Source organism: Carassius carassius, chromosome 21 (genome assembly GCF_963082965.1).
Source record: "Carassius carassius chromosome 21, fCarCar2.1, whole genome shotgun sequence".
NCBI lineage: Eukaryota > Metazoa > Chordata > Actinopteri > Cypriniformes > Cyprinidae > Carassius > Carassius carassius.
In genome coordinates this window covers 5,241,557-5,264,970 of record NC_081775.1, presented here as the reverse complement: position 1 = coordinate 5,264,970, position 23,414 = coordinate 5,241,557, and the positions used below count along the sequence as shown (strand labels likewise).

Below are 23,414 nucleotides of genomic sequence, written 5' to 3'. Positions count from 1 at the left end.
ATTTTTTTAAACTCCACTTGTAGATAATATAATATTAATGAAATGAAAGGCCACTTGAGTGCACTTAAAGAGAGACACTTGGATGTTTCATTTTTCTTAACACGCTAAAGTACACTTTTAACAAGTGCACTTTGTAATAATTGCAAATATTGAATGATTTTAAATTACATTTTAAATCTTTTCATGCTTATTTTGATGCTGACTAACATACTAAAGTGCACGTGTGTTATTCGATATTATATTGTTAATATGTTTTAAATTTACTAAATTGCACCTTCATTATAACAAATGTGTAATCACAAACATGTGTAAATACATGAGTGCACATTTTATAAAAAAATTATATTTCAGCACATTTGGTGATACGTTTTAACCATTTGTCGAAGACAATAAAATTACATTTAAAGATGTACATAAGTCCTACTGAAGTGGGTCAAAAAGCATTCTAAAGTCGCAGCTTATTGCATTTAGTATACATTTAAGATATAATTTTTTTTAATACAAATAACATACAGTTTAAGTGTCATTCCATTCAGTTCATACTCAAGTGCATTTTTTATTTATAAAGTATAAGCATTTTTTTTATATATATAATACAGTAACGCAAGCAATCCATGACATGGCAAATGTCTTAAATGTAGTTATTTGAACTAGTACAACAATATAATATAATGTTAATGATGTTTGTGGAAAATATCGTATGCGATTACACATAGAAACACTTGAATGTGGATAAGTGACTCAGTCATTCAAACTTCGAACAGGATGTCTTTTGCAATTCACAGTGTTGAAGCTGAAATGAATTTCAAGGGAAGTCAAGCATATGATTTAGGGACTAATAATAGCTGGCATAAGAAGTAGACATTCTGTTTGTGAATGTAAACTCAAGTTGTTTCAAGGCAAAGACATTACATGGTGGGGCAATAAAATTCAAATGGTTTTATGGGAAGTCACTTCAAAGGACTTTGAACCCTTTTTGTGTTGATTTATGAATGCACAGCATAAAGCGTTAGAGTAAAACATCAAGACATAGAAGAACAGTTGCTCTTTTGAGCGCTGCACATTTAGTTGCTTTTATTAAAGAATCCCAGAGAGCAAGATTAGTCATTAAATTCATATTACCATGGTTGCATGTCAGCATTTAATGTGTGTAATGTGTAACTGATTTACCTTTAACCTATTTACCTGATGTATTTGAAACACGTCTCTACAAACACAAAATGACGGGATTTTAAATGTTGCATCACTGTTCTGCTCTATTATAATGCCTTTGTGTATGAAGACAAGAGTTCAAAAACCAAAATGTAAAGGACTGAAATAGTACTCAAAGCATTTCAATCTCAATTTAAACCGATTTGAACAAGAAAATAACTAAAGTTCCTTAAACAATCCTAATTCTTGCAGACAATACGGGCCATTTCCCATACGCTCTAGCTGTATCCCGCCCACATGTGCAAAGACTCCTCTGCCCTTACTTGTCCTATTTCGACGCAAACTGTTGCTCCATAAGGGAACACCCACTGTGTACAAAAAGCTTTCAAATGACAACTTCCTATACCTGCAGTGTGGAGCTGTGTACCTGAAGCTTTTGCCTGCAATGAAAAAAGGCATGTTCTTTGTAGGAAAGCGAATCGGAGCTGTAAAACTGGTGCCTGGAGAAGTGTTTTACTCGCATTCATATCATCTCCAGATCACACTCTGAACTACCTGCTTCTGTTCCCAAAAGAGCCCTGTTCACAAAGGTAACGTGAGACTTCACAATACTTTTTCTTTTTAACATTTAATGAGGATGTGAAGGAGATTTCACTCGTCTGGCACGTTTAACATGCCCGCACAGAGTGAAGCTGGATTAAAGATTGGGAAGTTAGTTTCTGAGTTTCACTTGGGCTTTTTTTTCTCTGAGAGTGTTGTATTCTGAAACCCAACACTTCTCACTTGGGTGCTCAGGTAGAAAGAATGAGAAGAAGAAAGACAGGATGAAGTTTTGAGGGGTTGTTGATGTCTTTCTGTGATTGGATGTAACATTGTGTGGGTTAACCTCATCAAAACATGTCCAGGTCACATTTCACCCCAAAATAGAATAGAAAAGAAATATGAAATTGTATTAATAATTCAAGTTTGGATACGCTTTATTAAGAATTTATTTATTTATTTACTTGGTGCATTGTGAAATGACTTTCATGACACGTTTTGATATGTTGACTAGCATAATAAAATGCATGTTAAACATTAATCATATTTCAGGGACAATAGAGTAATTATGGAATGATGTAATTTCTACATAAGTGGGTCAAAAAGCACTTTAAAGTTAGTATACTTTTATTTTAATTCAATTAAGTGTCTGAAAACATTACATTCAGTTGAAATATATTATTTTAAAGTTTATTATTTTCATAATTTTATTTCTTTTTATTTATTAATTAATTTATTTGTATGTCTTTTCACATGTGTAAACAAGTTGAAATTTCATCACACTTCCCCTCACAAATTCTCAGGAAAATAATGCATTTGTAAGTTTTGCTTTAGATGTTTTTGATAATTTATAATTATTATATGAACATTCTCATTAGTTCCTCATTACTGTAATGCATTTTATATGTATTGCGTTAATTATTACAAATTACTGTATAATGAGTTTTTTTAACTATACTGTAGACAATTTGTTGATGAACTGTTTTCATGACATGTTTTGATATGTTGACTAACTATAAACTAAAATGCATGTAAAATATCCCAATTTCAGAGATGATAGGAGTAATTATAAAATGAATAATAAAGATGTATTTAATTGTGGGTCAAAAGTGCTTTACACTTCAGCTAATTCCATTGAATATAAATGTAAAATATAATACATTTTCATTTAATTGCAATTAACTTTTTTAAAGTGTACTTAATTTCACATGGTGTATTTCATGATAAAAAAGAAATGCATTTTGTTTTCCTTTTGAGGTTTTTGATCATTTCTAAAAATATTACTGTTTATTCTCAATGGATTCTCAGTACTGTAATGCACTTCTTTTTTTCTTACATATTCACTGCATGTCATTTTTATGTTGCTGAACTGTCCTGATTTTCTTTTCTTTTATTTTTAGGTAATATAATCACAGGTTTCCTCTATATAAACATCCAAACGGTGTTCTCTGCTTACAGGAGAAACCTGATTTAATCTGCGTCTGTTAAACTTGACCCGCGCCTCAGGCTAAACATGAATCAGACAGCCATAAATTAAAACCTAACCGGTGTATTTAGGCAGGAAACACCCTGCTATCTGTGTCATTTCAGATGTTTATGTGCAATGATTATAATTCAAAGGAGTCACATTGGTTGTATTTAAAAAAGGTTTTGTTTTGTCAGTGTGGGCGACACAGTCATGCTTCTGTTTCCTTTGGAAATCTCAGCCTAAACACTGTGTGATGTAGGATGTCTTGCGGGTTGCAATGCGAACCGGTCGGTTGAAACTGAAATAAAAGCTCTATTGTGTCATGCTGTCTGTGTAGTGCTGAGCAACTCTGAGCGATCGGCGGTCACCGGCCTGCCAGCTGCTATTAGCTTACACATCTGCTGTTCGCCGTGCATCATCTCTGATCTGTTTTTCCATGCGGACAACAAGAAAAGAAAGATAATCAAGTATAAACCAGAGTCTTTTGGCCATCTGATACTGGAATGTTGTGTGTGTTTGGTTCAGCCAGATTGGAAAGATCTCATGTTACGCTGTGTATTGAGAGCATTGTGTTGTGTGCAGGCTTGTTCTCTGGGGATGTTCTCTCCACAATGGAGACAAGGTGCAGACTGTTTGCTTTCAGCTACGTTAAGCCATTATTTTTATGAAGCAATAACAAAGACGCACGTCTTTGTTATTGCTTCATAAAAATAATGGCTTAACGTAGCTGAAAGCAAACAGTCTGCACCTTTGATCGATAGTGACACACTTTTTGTCTTACATTAGGTGAAGGGAAGGAAATTAAGGACAAACATTTGCATACTCGCACTGTGTTTCCTGTAAGCACTGTGCACACAATGGCTTTTGTGTGTCTTTCAGTAGCAGATTTAAAGAGGTGCCAGGGGTCCGAATGGACGTTTTGTGAGGCAATGTATCTTCCTTACTTCCTATAAAACTGAGGTTCAATTGTCTGTGCCTCTGCTTTGAACGTGAAGTGAATGAGAGGCAGTCTGTTCTGATTCATACTGAAATCTCTGACCTATTTCAGTCATTGAGCTTCAGATACCTTTGATGTCACATTAATATTGAACGTACAAGTGAACCTCATGAAAAAGTTACAATTCACCCCAAAAGGGACAAATTTCATTGCACATTACACCTCTAAATACAAGTATATTCATTGATTTTTAAGAATTGATTTGATTGTTATTGTATTGCGTCGATAAAGAAGATTCATATGCTGTACTTTACTGTAATATTTTGTTTCCAGTTTTTAAAGCAACATAAATTACAGGTAGTGCGACAAATGCTTGATGTGTAATAACTGACAGTTAATAAAATTTAACTATTATTCTTATTACTGAAGAAAATGTTTTGTAGACTCCTCAACCAATATCTAAAAAGGTTTACTGAAAACATTAATCAAATATACATAGTGAAACACAACAGACCACAAGTAAAAACATTTCATTCTTGACTTTCTTGTTTTGAGTCATTGTTCAAGGTAATTATTTTGCAATATATAATTTGGTTAGACACAGCTCCCCCCCCCCCCCTAATTGTTAGAGACATGCTGTACATGACTTGGGAAGGTTTTAATGATTCACCCATACTAAATCACATTACTTGAAGCATGTTTATATAATGCATTTACTGTAAAGGTATCCCTAATGCATTCATAATACCATATAATATATCTTATATTATGTTTCTAGTTAACAATTATTGTCAAAGTTATTGCATGAATAGAATACATGAAGATATTCAGGTTACGCCCTTAAAGAGTACAATGCATTCATTATAACGATTACAGTAAATTGTTGATGTGTTAATAATGTATTACTCTTTTAAGGTTAATCCATGAATAGATAAGCATTGTAAACTATTATAGCCATTTTAATGCAGTACAATTTTCATTATGAAGCAATGCATATAAAGCTTCCAATGCTTCAAAATCTGTTGATCAGACAAGCCTTGTTAAATGAAGTGTGCTTAATTTTTTTGAATGTGCACTTCTTGTGTGCTTCAAATCTTAAAATAATAAAACTGTACTTTTTAGTAATGCCACTTTGACAATTCACCCAACTTTTGTGATGCAGAAGTGCACTTATTTGGATGTGTTGACTAACATGCTGAATGGTGTTATGAATATAAAATGCATTTTAAATGTACTAACTCGCAACTTAATCATTAAGTTCCAAAAAACTGAAATGCATAACATTAAATTGCATTAAAGAATATGTTAGCTAGTATAAATTATTAACAGTACAAGACAACAGAAGTTGAAATAAAGATAAAGACTTACTAAAGTGGATCAAAAAGCACTCTTAAGTTCATCTAATGGCATTTAAAAATAAATGTAAACTATAATACATTTTCTTTTAACTGTGTAATTTAAATGACATGCAATTAAGAGTTAGAAAACATACAATTTACTTCACTCTTAAGTCATTGTCATTGTATTAAAGTGTTTTATTTCTGTAATAAGTACATTTATTAAAATCATGCGTTCCATTGTGTGCTTCTTTTCACAACATTAAAAAGGCCTATATTGCTTTAAGCATACATTTACAATGCATTAAATATACAGGCATTAAGTGAAGTGTTTCTAATTAGGCCTCCATTGTTTAGTCTACTGAGGAATGTAGTGGACCCTAAGCCAGACAGATTTGTTTCAGCCGAGACCGAGGGACGTGTTTGAGAGGGAGGGGATCGTGTCATCGCCTGCTCCTTATACCTGAGGCCAGGTGTTACATGCTGACACGTCCAGTCCTGCATCCTCATGTATCAACATGTCACGTCGAACACTCAAAGTGAACATTACAGCCATTGTTGACATGTCTCCAGCACAGCTCCTGACAGAATGGAGAATGCAATTCAGAAAGACGTCCTGTAAAAGAGATCAGCACTGATTATAATGGGAGTGTTCAGCTGTTCACTGCTCTCTAGATCTGACAGGCAGATATGCAAAAATAAAAGATAAGACTAAGGACTACATCATTTGTTTGGAAATCTCTACAGTAATGTGAACGTTTCCATTCATTCCTATGTTTATGTGATACACTTCACTGTGTGTTGCTGTGACATTGTCATTGTCCAAGAGAATACCATGTTTTTTTTGAAAATGCACCATGGCAATATATTTTATTTTGGTTTTGTCACTATGTCACTACGATAATATCATGATCTTTAGGATATAGTACCATGATAATATCATGTTTTTCTGGATATTGTACATGTTTTTTGGACCTGTACAATAGCATTTTTTAGACATGTACCATTCTAAAACAATGTAGTGATGGATAAATATGGTTCAGTCAAAGTCAGTATATACTGTTACGGATCACTCGGGAGGCTGAGGAGTAACAGACAGAATGGTTAATTGAACAGACACAAGCAGAGGAGCAGGTAGTGTAGGGTGGAGTGAGGGATGGATCCGTGCAGGCTGGGTGAAGACGTCAGAGGAGGAAGCTGGTGAACCACACACACACACACTTGGAATCTGGATCTTCGGAGAATCGCTGGAGAGAGGTAAGTAGAAGAAGAGTTAGTCCTTAGAGTTAGCATACAGGTAAGACCTTGTCGCGAATGAGACCGGACATCGATTGAGTGCGTGTGTGTGGTTTTTATGGTGCTGAGGTGATTGGGTGGTGATGAGGATCAGGTGGATTTGCTTAGTATTCCGGTGAGGGCGTGCGTAGTGACTGCGTGGAGGTGGAACCTGGCGTGTTTGTAACAGTACCCCCGTCCCCACGGCCCGCTCCTAAGGGCCGAGGACCCCGACGACGTGGTGGACGTCCTCTTCCCCTGGGAGCTGGTCGGTCAGGATGATTGGAGTGGAAGGTGTCGAGTAAGTTAGGATCCAGGATGTCGTTGCGTGGGACCCAGGAACGTTCCTCTGGACCGTATCCTTCCCAGTCCACTAGATATTCCAGTTGTCCACCACGCCGCCAGGAGTCCAGGATGTCACTCACTGCATAGGCTGCGCCGTCGTCGGAGGAGGAGTGGAGGGGGGGCATCTGTTTAGCCAGGTTCTGTGGAGGGAGAGACAGAAGGATTGTGAGGTTTAAGGAGAGACACATGGAATGTGGGGTGTAACTGGAGTTTGTACGTGACCGGATTGATCTGCTGGATGATGGTGAATGGGCCAATGAATCTGGGACTTAGCTTGCGGCAGGGCAGATGCAGGCGGATGTCCCAGGTGGACAGCCAGACCTTCTGACCCGGTTGTTACGTTGGGGCCTCTGATCGGCGAAGGTCTGCTGTCGTTCTACGTCTGCGTAAAGCCCGCTGGAGTTGGTGGTGTGCCGTTTCCCAGACCCTCTCGCTCTCCCAGAACCAGTAGTCGATGGCGGGGACATCCGAGGGTTCACCTGACCAGGGGAATAGAGGTGGTTGGTAGCCGAGTACGCACTGGAATGGAGTGAGTCCGGTGGTAGGTTGACAAAGGGAGTTTTGTGCGTACTCGGCCCACCCAAGGAACTGGTTCCAGGAGTTCTGGTGGCCATGACAGAAGGTACGGAGGAAGCGTCCAATCTCCTGAACCTTCCTTTCCATCTGCCCGTTAGACTGGGGATGGTACCCAGAGGACAGGCTGATGGCCACACCTAGGAGTGAGTGAAAAGCCTTCCATACCCGGGAGATGAACTGGGGGCCTCGGTCCGAGACGATATCCTCTGGGATGCCGAAGTACCTGAAGACATGATTAAATAACAGTTCAGCCGTTTCCATGGCCGTGGGCAGACCCTTCAAAGGAAGAAGACGACAGGATTTAGAAAATCTATCCACTATGACAAGAATGCAGGTATTGTTATCTGAAGGAGGAAGATCGGTTATGAAGTCCACCCCTAGGTGTGACCACGGGCAATTGGGAACGTGCAGAGGATGGAGCTTGCCTGATGGAAGATGGCGAGGGCTTTTGGATATGGCGCAGCTTGTACATCCATTCACGTACCTCCTGACATCCGAGGCCATGTTGGGCCACCAGAAGCATTCCTTCAGCAACGAGGCGGGGTGTTGGTGGTAGGCTCGGTAGGAGGAAGGGTCTCAGCAGACCAGGTAATAGGAGAGACGATGACTCTTTCTGGAAGAATGGTTTCCGGAGTTTCGGGATTCTCTTCGGGGGCGTAACACCTGGAGAGGGAGTCAGCCTTCACATTTTTCACCCCCGGGCGGTATGAGATGGTGAAATGGAAGCGGGTGAAGAATAACGCCCAGCGGGCTTGTCTCGGATTTAATCTTTTGGCCACTCGAAGATACTCTAAGTTCTTATGATCTGTTAGGACCAGAAAGGGGTGTTAGGCTCCCTCCAACCAATGCCTCCATTCTTCCAAGGCCAGTTTGATGGCCAACAGTTCCCGGTTGCCGATATCATAGTTGACCTCCGCCGGATTGAGTTTCCGGGAGAAGAAGGTGCATGGGTGGAGGCGACTGGGATTCCCCTGCTGCTGAGAAAGGACCGCTCCCACTCCGGTGGTCGAGGCGTCGACTTCCACGACAAAGGGTCGGTCGGGATAGGGATGGACCAGGAGTGGGGCGGTCGTAAAGGCCTCCTTAAGGATGTGGAAGGCCTCTCTGGCGGCAGGAGTCCAGGAGAGAGATTTGGGTTTGTTACGGAGGAGACTGGTGAGAGGGCTGGTGATGGTACTGAAGTTTTGTATAAACCGTCTATAGAAGTTGGCAAAGCCAAGGAACCGCTGTAACTCCTTGATGGTGGTTGGAGTGGGCCAATCTCTGACGGTGTTTACCTTCCCCTCGTCCTTCGAGCAGATGGATTTCCTCGTGATGGAGTAGTCCGGTTTGGAGGGATATGGGACCCACACTATGACGCACGCATCTCTTGCTTAACGGCTTTCTGGTGATAGTGTGGACTTGGTAGGCTGACGGCGTTGCTGTGGTAGCGAGCTTGAGCTGACGGCAGAGGGCGCCGGAGATGAAGTTGCCGGCTGACCCAGAATCGAGGAGGGCGGAAACTGGAAGAGATATGTCAGTGGCAGTGTCACAACAGTGGTGAGTGGTTTCATTTGGTATCTTTAAGGGAGAATGGCACTCACCATGGGACGAGGAGGACGGACGGGGCATACAGCGATGGCATGCCCCGGGGCTGCACAGTAGAGGCACAGATTCTGGGCCAGCCATCTTTGTCGTTCAGCCATAGAGAGACGATAGGAGTCTAGTAGCATGGGTTCACTGGCTGGTTCTGGGGAGCTGACGGCCTCTGGTCGGCAGAGTGGTGTAGAGGAATACGCCTGGCCCTGGTGCTCTTCGAGGCACGACTGCATACGAGTGGCAAAGTGGATGGACAGCTGGATGAATTGTTCTAGCCCGATGGTGTCCTCGTATGCAGCGAGATGCAACCGCACTCGAGGTTCCAATCCCTGACGGTAGGTAGTCAGTAAAGCCTGTTCGTTCCATCCACTGGAGGCCGCTAGAGTCCTAAACTGAAGGGCATATTCATTGACAGACATTTTCCCCTGTTTGAGATTATACAGCTTCTCATCAATGGAAGAGTCCCAAGCTGGTCTGCCGAAAACTTCACGGAAATGGTCGATGAAGCTGGAATAAGACTGGATAACTGGGTTATTTTGAATCTGCCCACAGTAGTGCTTTACCTTGCAGTTGAGAAATTACAAAGGCTACCTTAGATCTCTCAGTGGGGTACAAGTGCAGTTGCATCTCCAGGACCAGCGAGCATTGTAGGAGGAAACCGCTGCATTCCTCCGCCGCACCAGAGTAGGGCGCTGGCCGGGCCATGGGACTGGCATGAACGGAAGGTGAGGAAGTGCTGGCATCGTTGACGGAAGTGCTCGCTGGTGTTGGGGATGCAGTTGTAGCCGTGAGTGTCCTTTGGAGTGCATTAACCAGATCTTGAAAGGGGTCTGTGAGGCTCATGCTTGTGCCTGGCGGTGTTGGTCCGGTCTTCTGTTACGGATCACTCGGGAGGCTGAGGAGTAACAGACAGAATGGTTTATTGAACAGACACAAGCAGAGGAGCAGGTAGTGTAGGGTGGAGTGAGGGATGGATCTGTGCAGGCTGGGTGAAGACGTCAGAGGAGGAAGGTGAACCACACACACGCACACTGGGAATCTGGATCTTCGGAGAATCGCTGGAGAGATAAGTAGAAGAAGAGTTAGTCCTTAGAGTTAGCATACAGGTAAGACCTTGTCGTAAACGAGACCGGACATCGATTGAGTGCGTGTGTGTGGTTTTTATGGTGCTGAGGTCATTGGGTGGTGATGAGGATCAGGTGGATGTGCTTAGTATTCCGGTGAGGGCGTGCGTAGTGATTGTGTGGAGGTGGAACCTGGCGTGTAACATATACCATATATCGCGGTAATTTTTCACGGGGTGTGTTTTTAAACAGACATTAATGAGAATAATAGAAGTATTAGAGAGCTTAGACTCAGTCACATTTAAAATCTTTATATTCTATTGGAAAACTGGAATTCCAATAGACAGAAAAAAGTGTGCATTTGTGCACAGATAGACTTTATATTGAAGTACCACAGAATTACCCTCTTTTACTGCCATTGTGTACCTGCATTCTGTGAAGCACATCAGGAGTTTATATGGTGTAGTCCAGCTTTATTTGTCAACCTTAACCCAGAACCAGCATTATTACTTTATGCTAAACTACTTTTACCTATGTTTAATTCCTTTGCCATACCATAGATTCACAGATTTACATCCATTTAATGATGGTTTAACACTCAAAACCAACACAGTCCTATAGCATACAGTAAATGACAAATTAACTACTTTTCAATACTAATTTGAAAATATCCAATGTATTAAGCATATGATGCATTTTAACACACACACACATTTAATAATATATATTTAATGGAATTTCTCTTTAGATGATTTCCTGTGTTTGTGATCAATCAATTATTTCTTAGTTTGTTATATTTTTGGATGATGTCTTTAAAATTTAAATTCTAGTATAAGTAAATTTGTGTTTGTGTGAAAGTCTTGTGCTCTGTGTTCACAGGTGTGCTTCTCTCTGCAGGTGTGGTTTTGCTGCAGGTCATTGGCACACTGATCTCATGTCTACAGGTCAATTACTGGCTGTGGAGCTCCGTCAGACGGTTGTAGCACACCTCCAACCACAATCACTCCCAAACCCAGACGCTGAACATCTGCTGAACGTCCTGCTGTACACTGGGAAACAGAGGATCTTTCTTTTTTACCAAGAGCACCAACGGATAACTTTGTTAGGAATCTGTAGAGTCATGCATGACTGTTTCTGGGGCTGCTGAATCCATTTGCATGTGAATTTCTTTTGAATGAATACAAACTAAACAATATGGATACGGTCTCTTTGAACACCTCCCTGTTCTCTGGCAGTCAGAGCATCAGTACGGATTCTCCCAGTTTGTCCATGAGATCTGTAAGCTTCATCAATGACACCGATTCGTCCCGCAGCAGCACGCTCTTACACTGGAACTTCTTCCTGGCTGCCAACTACATTAGTGTGGGTGAGTCAAACTTGTTTTTATAAAGGAAAAAGGGACTAGTTGTCACTATTAACTAGATGCTTATTAGCATGACTATTAGCAGCACACACATTGTTTATTCTGCATGACCATATTGTGCATCTCTTAGTCCTTATACCTAAATAGAACTACTAAACTATTAATAAGCAGCAAATACATTTGTTTTTGTTTTTTTGTTTTTTGAAGGAATGCTTTCAAACTCCAGGCATATTTTGAAGTTCTTGGAGTCAATGATGCTAATTTGGGTGTTATTTGCAACAGATTTTCGTTCCATAATATTTGTAGCTAAAGCCTTCAAATATTTCTAAAGACTGTACAATCAATCACAGAGCTCTGCTGCCCAGATTCTTGTTGTACTCTCTTTTTTTCCCGTGCTGGTAAAAGATCTCCTGAATCACCATATGTCATCTCCTTAATGAATCACTCATTGTTCACGAAGCTCTTAAAGTGTATGTTCATGATTACTGTCTGTGGTGCAGCGATCAGTTCATTAGGTGCGTCTGACTCACGAGGTTATGTCAGTTTATCTCTCAGATCAGCTAATCGCATAGTACAGAGTCTCAATCAGATAAACAGCTTCTGCTGACAATCCTCAGACTTTCAGTTTGCTGCAGGAATGAAGGATTTGTGTTTTGTGGTTTGTGTAAAGGCCCCATGGCATTAAAAAGTGATGATTGCATAAGTGAACGTTGAGGAAACAGTGGAAGGGCTCTTTAAGACACAGTGTTAGCATTGGTAATGTTGCTCACAGGAAATTTGTGTTTGTACACATCCCATTATTTGGTCTTAAAAAGCTGAGTTATACAGATGATATACACAGTTTATGATACAGATTGTAATAATATGCCGGGTTCAGAGTAAACAACAGACTTTCAGTATTTCCAGTGTAAGTCCATGGAGAAAGATACTGCACCAGGATGAATGAAAACGATTTGCAACATCTTCAGGATTCCATAACACTGACACTATAATTGTAGTGATTTATATTGTTTAGTATTTAAATATTTTACATTTAATAAATGTAATGATATCTTTTGTTTTATGGTTATGGTGTAATAATAGTTTACATTAATTCACCCTACAGCAAACAATTTTCAATTACAACTTAAAAATTAATTCAGCAAAATTTTGTAACACTTTAGGGACCAATTCTCACTAACTAGTTGCTTATCAACATGCATTTACAAGCATATTGACTGTTTATTACTTATAAAGCACATATTATTTCCTGATTCTGCATTAGCACTACCCCAAGCACTTACTATTATAATTACATCAATTATGCATAATTACATGCAAGTAACCCTAAGCCAAACCCTAACCATATAGTAAGTACATATAGTTAATTAATATTACTCAGTGGTTAACAAGACACGTTAAAATAAAGTATAACCATATACTGTCAAAAGATCATCTGTAACTTGAGCAGGCTTTCTGGATAAAATTCATAAAGTCTTGTTACACTTATCAATGAAAACTTGCCTCCACATGTTCTGTATGAAGGATAACGCAAGTAACAAAAGTTTTTGTGCATTGAAACTCCTTATCTTTGCTCAAAAGCAATCTCTGTTTAATTGTGTGTTCATGGGCGAACACATCAGTTCACTTCCAAACTTTGTCAAACTTTCCACTTCTGATTCCACTGGTAACTTGTCCCAACAGGCCATTGTCAGAGACAAGCACAAAAGCAAACAAAACCCTAGGCCACATTCATCATCATTATCATCTGCTGACAGAACATCTCAGACTCCCGTCGGGCGTTCATGCTTTGATTACTCACCGGGCTCCATGACACTTCCTATTATGACATATTTTTTGTCATACTTTCAGATTTTGATGCATATTGTAAATCACACACCTTTACACATGGCATTTTATTAACAGGGAAAGTAAAGCTCCTTTCACGGATTTTGGATGAAACAGTCTTGGTGAGATGTTTTCATTCAAATCTAAAGATTTTGATTGGATCATTCATATACCTTCTTGTTATTATCCAATAGAGGGCAGAATTAGTCCTTTTGTGGTTTTACAGCAGATCTAATGTTAATAACTGTGTTCAGAACTGCTATTATCATTATCACTCTTAGTATTTCAAGCATATAATATATACTGCATATATTATGTGAATTTTGTGTATGCATATAAAATATGACCTACTACATTTTACCAAATGTACAGGACACAACAAAGCACTGCTTAGGATATTGTTTCCCACAATGCAATGTGCTCAATCTGACCCTCCATTGCAGTATAATGAATTAATTGAGTATAATATCAGCCTTAATATAAAGTCTTTCTAGACTCGTTATTCAAATTTTAAAAATGTAAAACAAGTCTTTGCATATAAATTATACATGCAAGACATGCTCCATGTTTCACACTGTTTACATTGTTAATCATTAAAATACAAAAAAAATACAAAAAATAAAATAATAATAATAAATAAATCAATAAAAACATTTAAATGACTTACAATGAAAAAGAAGAAGAAAAAAAGAAACTGCACATATACTTGCAAAGAAATGGCAAGAAACACATAGAACTAAACCAATTTTTTTTTTTTTTTTTTTTTGTATTGTTGGACCGCTGAGAAATTTCTAGTGAAACATCATTAATTTAATTAGTAATCATATTTCATTATTCTAGCTACAATATTTTGTCTTTAATTCCTATAAAGAGTCTAAAGCTAATAGTATGTCTGTAGCGATCAGCAGCCAAATGCATCACTTGTTACTAAATCTTTCATTTTGATTGACAGCTTCAGCTGTTCGGTGCCTTCAAGCCACATTCACATACACGAGTCCCAGCGTAAATCATTTTTATTTCAGCGGCGCTGTGTAGAGATGGAAGAGCATATCCCGGGGTGTTCAATTGCAATCCCCTCTGAAAATCATTAATAAATGAAAATAACAATTACCTAAGAGCACTTGCTTTGAAATTTACATTTTGAAGAAAACATTACATACAGAAATACATCATAGCCTATCACTATCCAAGCCATTTGTGATGTCACAGCTGAATACATTCTAGCAGGTGTTTAACGGGAGAGGAAGGGTTTTGATTGTGTCTCTGAAAAAAAGGCAGGTTGTACATGTTAAATAATTTGTTGCTATCCCTCATTTGTCATCCTTCTTCAAGAAGAAGCAGCTGTGGAACGGTTTACACACATCCCTCATGGATCGGTATAATCAGGTGCACTTTGTTATTTCTTTGCCTCTCTGGGATTCTGCCTGAGATTGTTTTTTATGGAGGACCATCTTCATATTAATGGGCTTGATTACACAGGAAACAGTTTAGCTGGCTTCCATAATCAAAAAATCAAAAAAGGCTTTGAAGGTTATTTATGTTGCGTGCAGCCCAATAATCACAAAGCTGAAGTAGGGAAGCGATTTTCCTGACTCACGTGCCCTCGAGGAGAACACCTCCACTCTCCCTGCAGTATTATAAAAATAAAAATCTGGAACAACACCTTTTAATATCAGATAAGAATGCTCACCAAGGCTGCGATGATTTAATTAAAAAAATACAGTAAGAACAGTAAAATTGTGAAATATTATTACAATTTAAAATAAGTTTTTTATTGTGATATATTGTAAAATGTAATTTATTCGAGTGATACAAGGCTGTATTTTCAGCATCATTACTCCAGTGTCACATGATCCTTCAGAAATCATTCTAATATGCTGATTTTTTGCTCAAGAAACAGTTTTATTTTCCAGCAGCTTACTAGACATATCGGCAGATTAACAGTTTTTTTAATAGTTGCTTCGTTATGACAGTAGTTCACTTGAAAGAGGAAATGTAGATGCTAACTTCTGATATCTTTATGGCATTGTTAAGAATACTTGCTTAGATTTATTTATGAATTTGCTCAAACACATGTTGGAACAACAGTGTGATTTTGTGTATTTTTTTTGTATTTTCCAATTTCATTTTAATTTCTGCTCATGTTTTAGCATTTTTTTTGTGTGTGTGTTTTTTTTTTTTTTTGCTTAAGATTTCTTTATGTTTAGTCTCTATATTTTCCATTAAACTAAAGAAAATTTGAGATGTTGCTCTGACTTTAGTGGAAATAAAGTCCAAGTAGTTTTATATAATTACTTCATGTACTTCCGTATCTATCTGGCTTTTGTCGTTGCACTGACATCAGCATTAATATAATGGAAATGAAAGAATTTTACTGTCGACTGCTCACTAGAGTAATGACAGTTCATCTGACTCTGTTCGACTCGGCTGTCCCTTAGAGAAGCTATTTCAGGATAAAGCGTTGAAAACACAAATTGAATTTTCTGAAAAACACCAACTTCACAGTTTATAGTTTTGCACATCTCTGGCAAAGATCTCCTTATTTATCTGTTGTTCGGATCCGCTTCACTGACTCTCTTCTCTAAACCCACCGTGCTTGTCATTAAATTGTTTTTGTTTGTTTCACATCTTCAGAGTATGCAGATGTTAAGCTGGACTCTGCTAGAAGATTTTTCAGCTCTACTCTTAATACCACGAAAGAAAACAGCAAAGCATCAAATACAGTAATTGGGCTTATTTGCATATGGCTGGATCTTTGGTAGTGTTAGGGAAGTCAACTTTTAAAAGTTTTTAAAAACAAAATCTCTTGATATTTTAAGGCATCAAGGCAATTTCATTTTCAACTACAACTTTTAAATCCAATAATGCATACAATGCGTTTTAAATTAAACACAGTATTAAGATGATATCGGCTAATGATCTATATTGATGATCATAATGTAAACAGAACATGCAAATACTATTTGCAACTTAAAAAGTTGAATTAAATCAATAAATTCGATTTTTTTTTTTTAAGCATTTATTTGAGTTGTGGTAATAGTTCCCCTGAATTTCTTTTTAGTGTGTGTGTGTGTGTGTGTGTGTGTGTGTGTGTGTGCTCTTGTTTTTGTGACATATCAGGACACAACTCTGTATAATGACATGGGTATGACACAGGTATTACAAGGAGAGGGTGACTTATGAGGACATAACCCATGTCCCCATTTTTCAAAACGCTTATAAATCACACAGAATGAGTTTTTTTTTTTTTTTGAGAAAGTAAAAATGCACAAAGTAGGGTTGGTGTAGGGCCACAGAATAAACAGTTTGTACAGTATAAAAACCATTAAGCCTATGGGATGTCCCCACTTTTCACAAAAACAAACGTGTGTGTGTGTGCATGCTAATGAAGTTGTGCATGTATACACAGTTGTGTTGCTGCTGCTCAGAAGAGCTTCAGCAATGGAATAATTGTCCCGTTTCTTATCAGCAAGTGCACATGCAATGTAAGTTATCACCACCCATGCACTTATAGTTCTGCTGAGCAAGAGAATCAACAGGCTTCAATGGCCCTCGTAAGGAAGCCATCAGGGCTAATCAGGATGATGCGAAAGGCCATCAGTGTAAATCCAAAGCCATTTCCACCCACAAATAGCTGCGCTTTATGTGTTTATGTGCAGCACTAAAGCACACATTAAGGCAGAAATGTACTCCTGTAAGACAGGGATATGTTGGCTTAATGGCTTACTTCTGTCATGATGTTTTAAGCAAGCACTTCATGGAGAATTCTTTCATGTTCAGCCTTTGATTTTCTTCTCAGTCTCTGACCACTGTGAAACGCTGCTTTGCAGAATGATTTTCTTTTTGGAAGATTTGGGCTCTGAGACTGAGAAAACCATTTTATAAAAACCATTGATAGAGAGAAATTAGTTGTGCATTCAGTTGTTCATTGTAGCATTTTTCATAGATCTCAACAATACATTATTGATGTGAGAACTTACCGTTCTGCTGTGAGCATCCGTCTGAAAGTTTTTCAGTGCCAGTTGCACAATAATAAATTAATATCATTAATCTTTCTCAGACACCCATGACACTTAGTTTATTGTTTTGTTTCTTATCAATGCAAGATACATTCATTAAATCAGTGCTCTGGGTTCAAGGGAAGGGCTCTGTCAGCTGCATTCGTGGCGGAATGTTAATTAGCACAGAAAAAACAAATTCTTACTGGTTTTTGTTTTTGTACTTTCTTACTGACAGTTAGCTCTGATATATGTTATTGTCACAGTCTCACATAGTCAGATTTTGATTATCAGCATAAATTCTGGTCTACTTTGCAACTTATTCTGGCCAAGGATCACACTGAGAGAAGAAGACGACTGACTAACATGTTGAGTGACTAATGATTGATTTATTGATATTTACTGATTGATTGATTGACTGTTTTTTTTATGCTTTAATGGCTTTATTTGAATTTGAAATTTGGAAAGAATATCAGTAAGATTCACAATGGAAATTTTCAAAGCAAACTTAATGTCAAGTGTCACGCCCCTGGACTCATTATGTTGCATTTTCTGTATGACCTAGTTACTGTCTCGTCTTAATCGTGTCATTATGTTTAGGTGTGTCTTGTCAATTACCCTTTTTAATGTCCCCCTTATAAGTTGCATTCTGTTCAGTTTTTGGTTGTCTGGTCTCGTCGATGTGTATGTGTATTTCTGCCTTCACTTTATGGATTACCCCTATGTGGATTATTGAAGACTTTTTATCATCCTTTGCCTTGTTTACGTGCTTCTCTCTTGCGCCACACCGTGACAGAAGATCGGACCTTGAAAAAGTAAAGCGGCGTGTTTCCCAGCGTTTTGTTTTTCCTTTTTGTCAGTTTTTGTTTTATTTTTGTGGATAATCCTGCCGTCTTCCTCCTCCTGCTGGAGCAAAAGAGCCTTTCTCTCGAGGATCATACAAGACTATTTGTGGAAATCGCCAACCATACCCACTACCCGGACTACTGCCTCTGCACTTTTTACAAGATCAGCCTGAACGATGTGCAGAGCACGGTTGTCTGGGGATAGTCCTCGGGGGAATTTCGCCGCCTTTGTGGAGTGGGTGCTGGTGTCATGTGCATCCATCATGACTGTGGACATTACGGATGACACCGGCCCACTCCAGACCCAGAGCCCAGCGCACCATCTCTCCAATGCACAGAGTGCATGCCTGAGCCCACTGCTGACGGAGATCCAGAGCCTACCGCAACCGACGAGCCAGTCGCTCCGGTTGCACTGCGGCCTTCCAGATCCCCAACTCCGCCTCGGTCACTAGCACCATCTGCTCCACCTTGGCCCTCCGGATCCTCAGTGTTGCCCTGTCTCATCAGCTCTCCGTCTCAGCCTTGGGCTCATCCTCCACCTGGTCCGCCGCCGTCGGTCACCCCCCTGGAGTTGTCAGCCTTTCCTCCGACATGGCTCCTCCCTCTGTCGACTCCTCCTTGGGCCGCCATCATGGCTGTAGCCTGGGTCCCGCCTGGCTCCTCCTGCTCCGGGTTCCTCCTGTCTCTTCCCTGGCTCCTCCCTCCCTCATCTCCTCCCTCGTCTCCTCCCTGGCTCCTCCCTCCATGGTCTCTGTCTGCTGGCCCCCTCCTAGGGGTCCGTCCTCCACTGGAACCTCCTCCTTGGTTCCCAACCAGTACCCTCCCCTTCTGTTGTTCCACGGTGCGCGGTCGCACCTTCAAGGAGCGGGGAGTAATGTCATGCCCCTGGACTCATTATGTTACGTATTCATTCCTCATGTTCTTTGGATGACCTATGTCAGGTGCAAAAATAACTGTCCACAACTTTTTTGTGCTAATTTGTCACTGCGCGACTTTAGTAAACCTGCAGATTCATATGCAAAGCTTTCATCTTTGACATGGTTAAAACAGGCAAGGGATGGGCAATGGCAAATAGGTATTCAGAGGGCAAGACAGAAGAGTAATCAGATAAACAGGTATAGGTCGATCGATGGCGAACATAATCCAACAGGGCCAGGCACGAGATAATCCAGGTTAACAGCAATAGTCCAGGCAGGGGCAAACAGAGTCTGAAACAGCAGTACAAAATGGTAATCCGATAACACAGGCAAGAATCTGAACCCAGGAAAACGGGCAAGGCAAGACTACGACTAAACTAGGAAAAAAAGAACTGGCTTCGTAGAGTAGCTAACGCTGTGTGAGTGATAAATGTTAAACAATGCTTGCCATTGAATGCTGGTGTGAGACTGATTTATATAGTGTGTGTTATTGGTAGCAGCTGAGTGTGATTGGTTTCAGGTTAGCTTGTGATTAGTGCAATGAAGGATGGGAAATGTACAGTAGGTGTCCAGGGTGATGTGTAACAGTCTGTCTGGTATGAGAGTCACTATAATGGGAGGGCGACCTCTGATGGCAAATGGACGGAAGTTCATGGACATACATGACAACGGTACTATTTTAATGCCAAAAGATGGTTTGCTGTCAGTCATTTTGCTTTTATAAATTTGGTTAGTTTTCAGTCATTTTGCTTCTTATATAAATGCATCTTTATTCAAGAATATTTAGACTTTTTTTCAGTGTAATAACATTATTATTATCATAATTATTAATAATATTTTTATTACTACTACATGTAATATTTCACTTCAATAAAAAAAATACTATGCATATTTCTGTAATCTTTTCGTGTGGCATTGCTTGATGGTAAATCAAAGCCTTTATTGCAGCAGGACACTGAAGGAAAATGGTACCATTTTATTTACCTTCTGTTGGAAATGATTAAAATTCTTCTCATCTTGCGAAATGCTGTAAACTTCTTAAGTATATTTTTTAAATTATGCAGTACTCCGAAGACCTTCAGAAAAGTTGCCACTTAGAATAAAGCTTTGTTTTTTGTTTTGTTTTTTTGAGCTTTTACCATTTTTGTGTGCAAAAAGCATCAGAAAACATTCACACTACTGTAGCAGTAATTTGCAGTGAAAATCAACCTGAAGGCATTCATTTTCAACTACAGTAGAGCTTGCAATTTTATGCAACAAGACTGACAGAGACAGTTGGAATTCATCTTTATGTGAATATGCAGTGAAATGATGAGGCTGTTACCTGCAAAAGTGATTTTTTTTACGCCTTCTGATTCATCAGTGGCGTAAGAGTGCTCACTAGCACCAGCGGTACAGCAGCTGCCTGACCTGCAGCCATTTAGTCGCTGTCAGTGTGAACAGCCCTTCAGGCCCTCTGAGGACGACCCACGAGCTTTCCGTTTAAGGAAATCACGTAAATCATGCTTTTTTTTCAAGAGCCCATTTAAAATATAATGCATTTTTATTGACACCAAATTGGAATTTCTTTCTATTCACTGCTTGTACATTCTGTTGCTTTATAAATGAGACAGTTAATGTGTGTTTGTAGTTCTAGAAAAGCTCTTGGTTTCGTGTGCCCAGAGTCAGCACATGAGATGTTATGAGCAGCAGATGATGGATTACGCTGCTGAGAATATGTCTTATCTCTTTCTTCCCTGGGGAAAGTGATTAAGCTCCATTTTTGCTCTTTTATCCCCAATTGTTTTGAAGAGCATGAAACTCAGAGGATGGAGGATAATGTGCGGTTGAATGAAACCTTGTGCCGGGGGATGAGATCTCACTGCAGGTCTTTTTTGTGTGGTTTGAATGCTGTAGAAGCAGGTGAACGTTCTGATGCGAGCGACATCTTTCATGACAACACCTGAACCATATGTTTCATTAGCAGATATTTCTTAAGCAAGTGTAGAAGACGCTGAGGAAACTAGAAGCAAAAATAGACATAGAACACACAGAAGTGAAGGATGATTGTCACCCTTTCCCAATATTGAGCCGCCTTGCTATCTATTGACCTTAGTAATGTTGGGGGCAACACATTACAAGTAACGCAAGATTACTTTTTTCAAGTAACTACTAACACATTAAAAGAAAATAGAGAGACAGAGGTTTTTACTTCAGCCTTAGGTTTTTATTTAACGTTTGGTGTGAAAGTGCTTTAACATTTGCATAAAATATAACAGTTTTTTTTTTGTAAAAAAAAAACAAGCAAGCCCAAATCAGGAGACAAAAGCCCCTTTCATACTGAGATTCCACATCACACATGATTAATGTGTCCCGGCAAATGTACCTGGATCGTTAGATTTTGGTTCATTCACACTGCCAGTGATTTCCCGTAATCTGTGCGTGCGTTCACACACAACCCGTAAAGGTCCCATAAGCACACGTGACATCAGGATGTGACGTGTAATGTACAAGTCGTCAATCCCGGGACATGTTTGCTTTCACAGAAGGCATTCTGGCAGTTTTCAAGGACCAAAAAAAGTGCAGTGTGAAGGGGACTAAAAAGCAACTCAAAAGTAATGTAATGCATTACTGGCCACAAGTAACGCAAAATTGTAGTGCAAAAAGTTACTTTTTTTCAAACAGGAAATTTAAGTGAATGCCCCCCGAGGCAGCATGCTGGAAAACAACCAGGCCCACTCTTAACCTGCTCCCGCAGAAGCCCAGTTTAAAGAGTTATCATTCACAAAGCTCTACAAAGCCCCTGTCCCTAGTGTGATCACTTTGTAAATATGTTAGTTAGTTTAGTAATGCTTTTGGCTACCGATACTCTCAGCTCAGCATAGAAAAGTCTGCATATTCTGTCTGGTCATGATTTGTGATGTGCTTTTTACTACTCCTGTAGTTACATTACAGAAAAAAATAAATAAATGTGTATATATATATATATATATATATATATAAATATATATATATATATATATATATATATATATATATATATATATATATATATATGCATCTTTTTATTGAACCTTGATTTGAACAGTGCGTTTTGTGGGAAAGGAATCATAAAATTATTTGTTTTATATAACTCCTTTCCCTCCGGCATTTTTTTTCCCCATCACCGCCAGCATTTTTTATCATTTTTACAAAACTTTCATAGCCCCCAGAATATTTTGTAGTATGAATATTTGAACTTGCAATATGACAAAAGAAAGAACAGAGACTCTCAAGTTCAAGTTTTATTATAGCTTCATGTATTCTCTTTTTTTTATCAACACTCAAGTGTGCATGTTCCATAAAAAAGTAATCCAGGTTTTGGTCTTTTACTCCACATAAGACTCATATGCATGGGGAAAAAGGCATCCAGTACTGATACAAATAATTTAGCTAAAGTAATATGTTTTTCATAATATCTGAGTGAAGTCTTGTTTAAAATAATAATAATAATAATAATAAATTATTAATGATGTACACTGACATTAAAATTAGGTAATAAAAACAAAAAAAACAACTGAACAATAATAACAGAGAATATTTTACACTGAAGGAGATCATAAAAATTGAATATGGCTTTACAGTGAATGTATTTTACATGATTAATATATTTTAAAGTAGTGTATGAGTATGATAATGGTTATACTGTTCATTATAAATATAATGATTATCTTCTTATCTAATTAGTGTCACTTTTTGTCATTTAAACATATAAAAATATGTCAACAACTGAAGACAGCTGAAAGTCAGCTATTTATTTGATTTCAATCAATTTCAGTACAGTTTAAACGTTAGCGTGTTGCTAAGCTATACATATACTTTGCTCACAACATACAGCAAAAACAGTATGGCACAAGCATAAATTGAATTGTTTTTATAAATCCTTTTCTTTGCTATTGAGTCATTTCTAAATGTTCTCTTTGCCGCCATATTAGGTGGATTTTCAACCGAGAGTAATGGTACTGCTTATGTGTTGGAACAGCCTTTGGATCACTTTCCCTGTGATGCCTTAAAATGCTGCCTATGAAGGCATCACACTAGATATTAGAACACATCCCATGAAACATTTAATTCTCCAACTTAACAGCTTAATACAGAAACCAAACGGTTAACCTAAGAGACAAACCATTCGCCTGCAAAGCACACTCATTATGCCTTGATGATGTGATAACAT

At 38.8% G+C, this 23,414-nt stretch overlaps 1 protein-coding gene across 1 annotated transcript in view; it reads left to right on the top strand.

Annotated features, from left to right (window-relative positions):
* Positions 1–1,542: 1,542 nt before the first annotated feature.
* The window catches only part of LOC132097394 (1-phosphatidylinositol 4,5-bisphosphate phosphodiesterase eta-2-like), a 130,183-nt gene continuing 108,311 nt past the window's right edge, over positions 1,543–23,414 (top strand). Inside the window, exons 1-2 of the mRNA XM_059503069.1 lie at positions 1,543–1,742; positions 11,152–11,638. Coding sequence (XP_059359052.1) covers positions 11,467–11,638 — 172 coding nt within the window. The 5' untranslated portion in view covers positions 1,543–1,742; positions 11,152–11,466. The remainder of the gene's footprint in view (positions 1,743–11,151; positions 11,639–23,414) is intronic.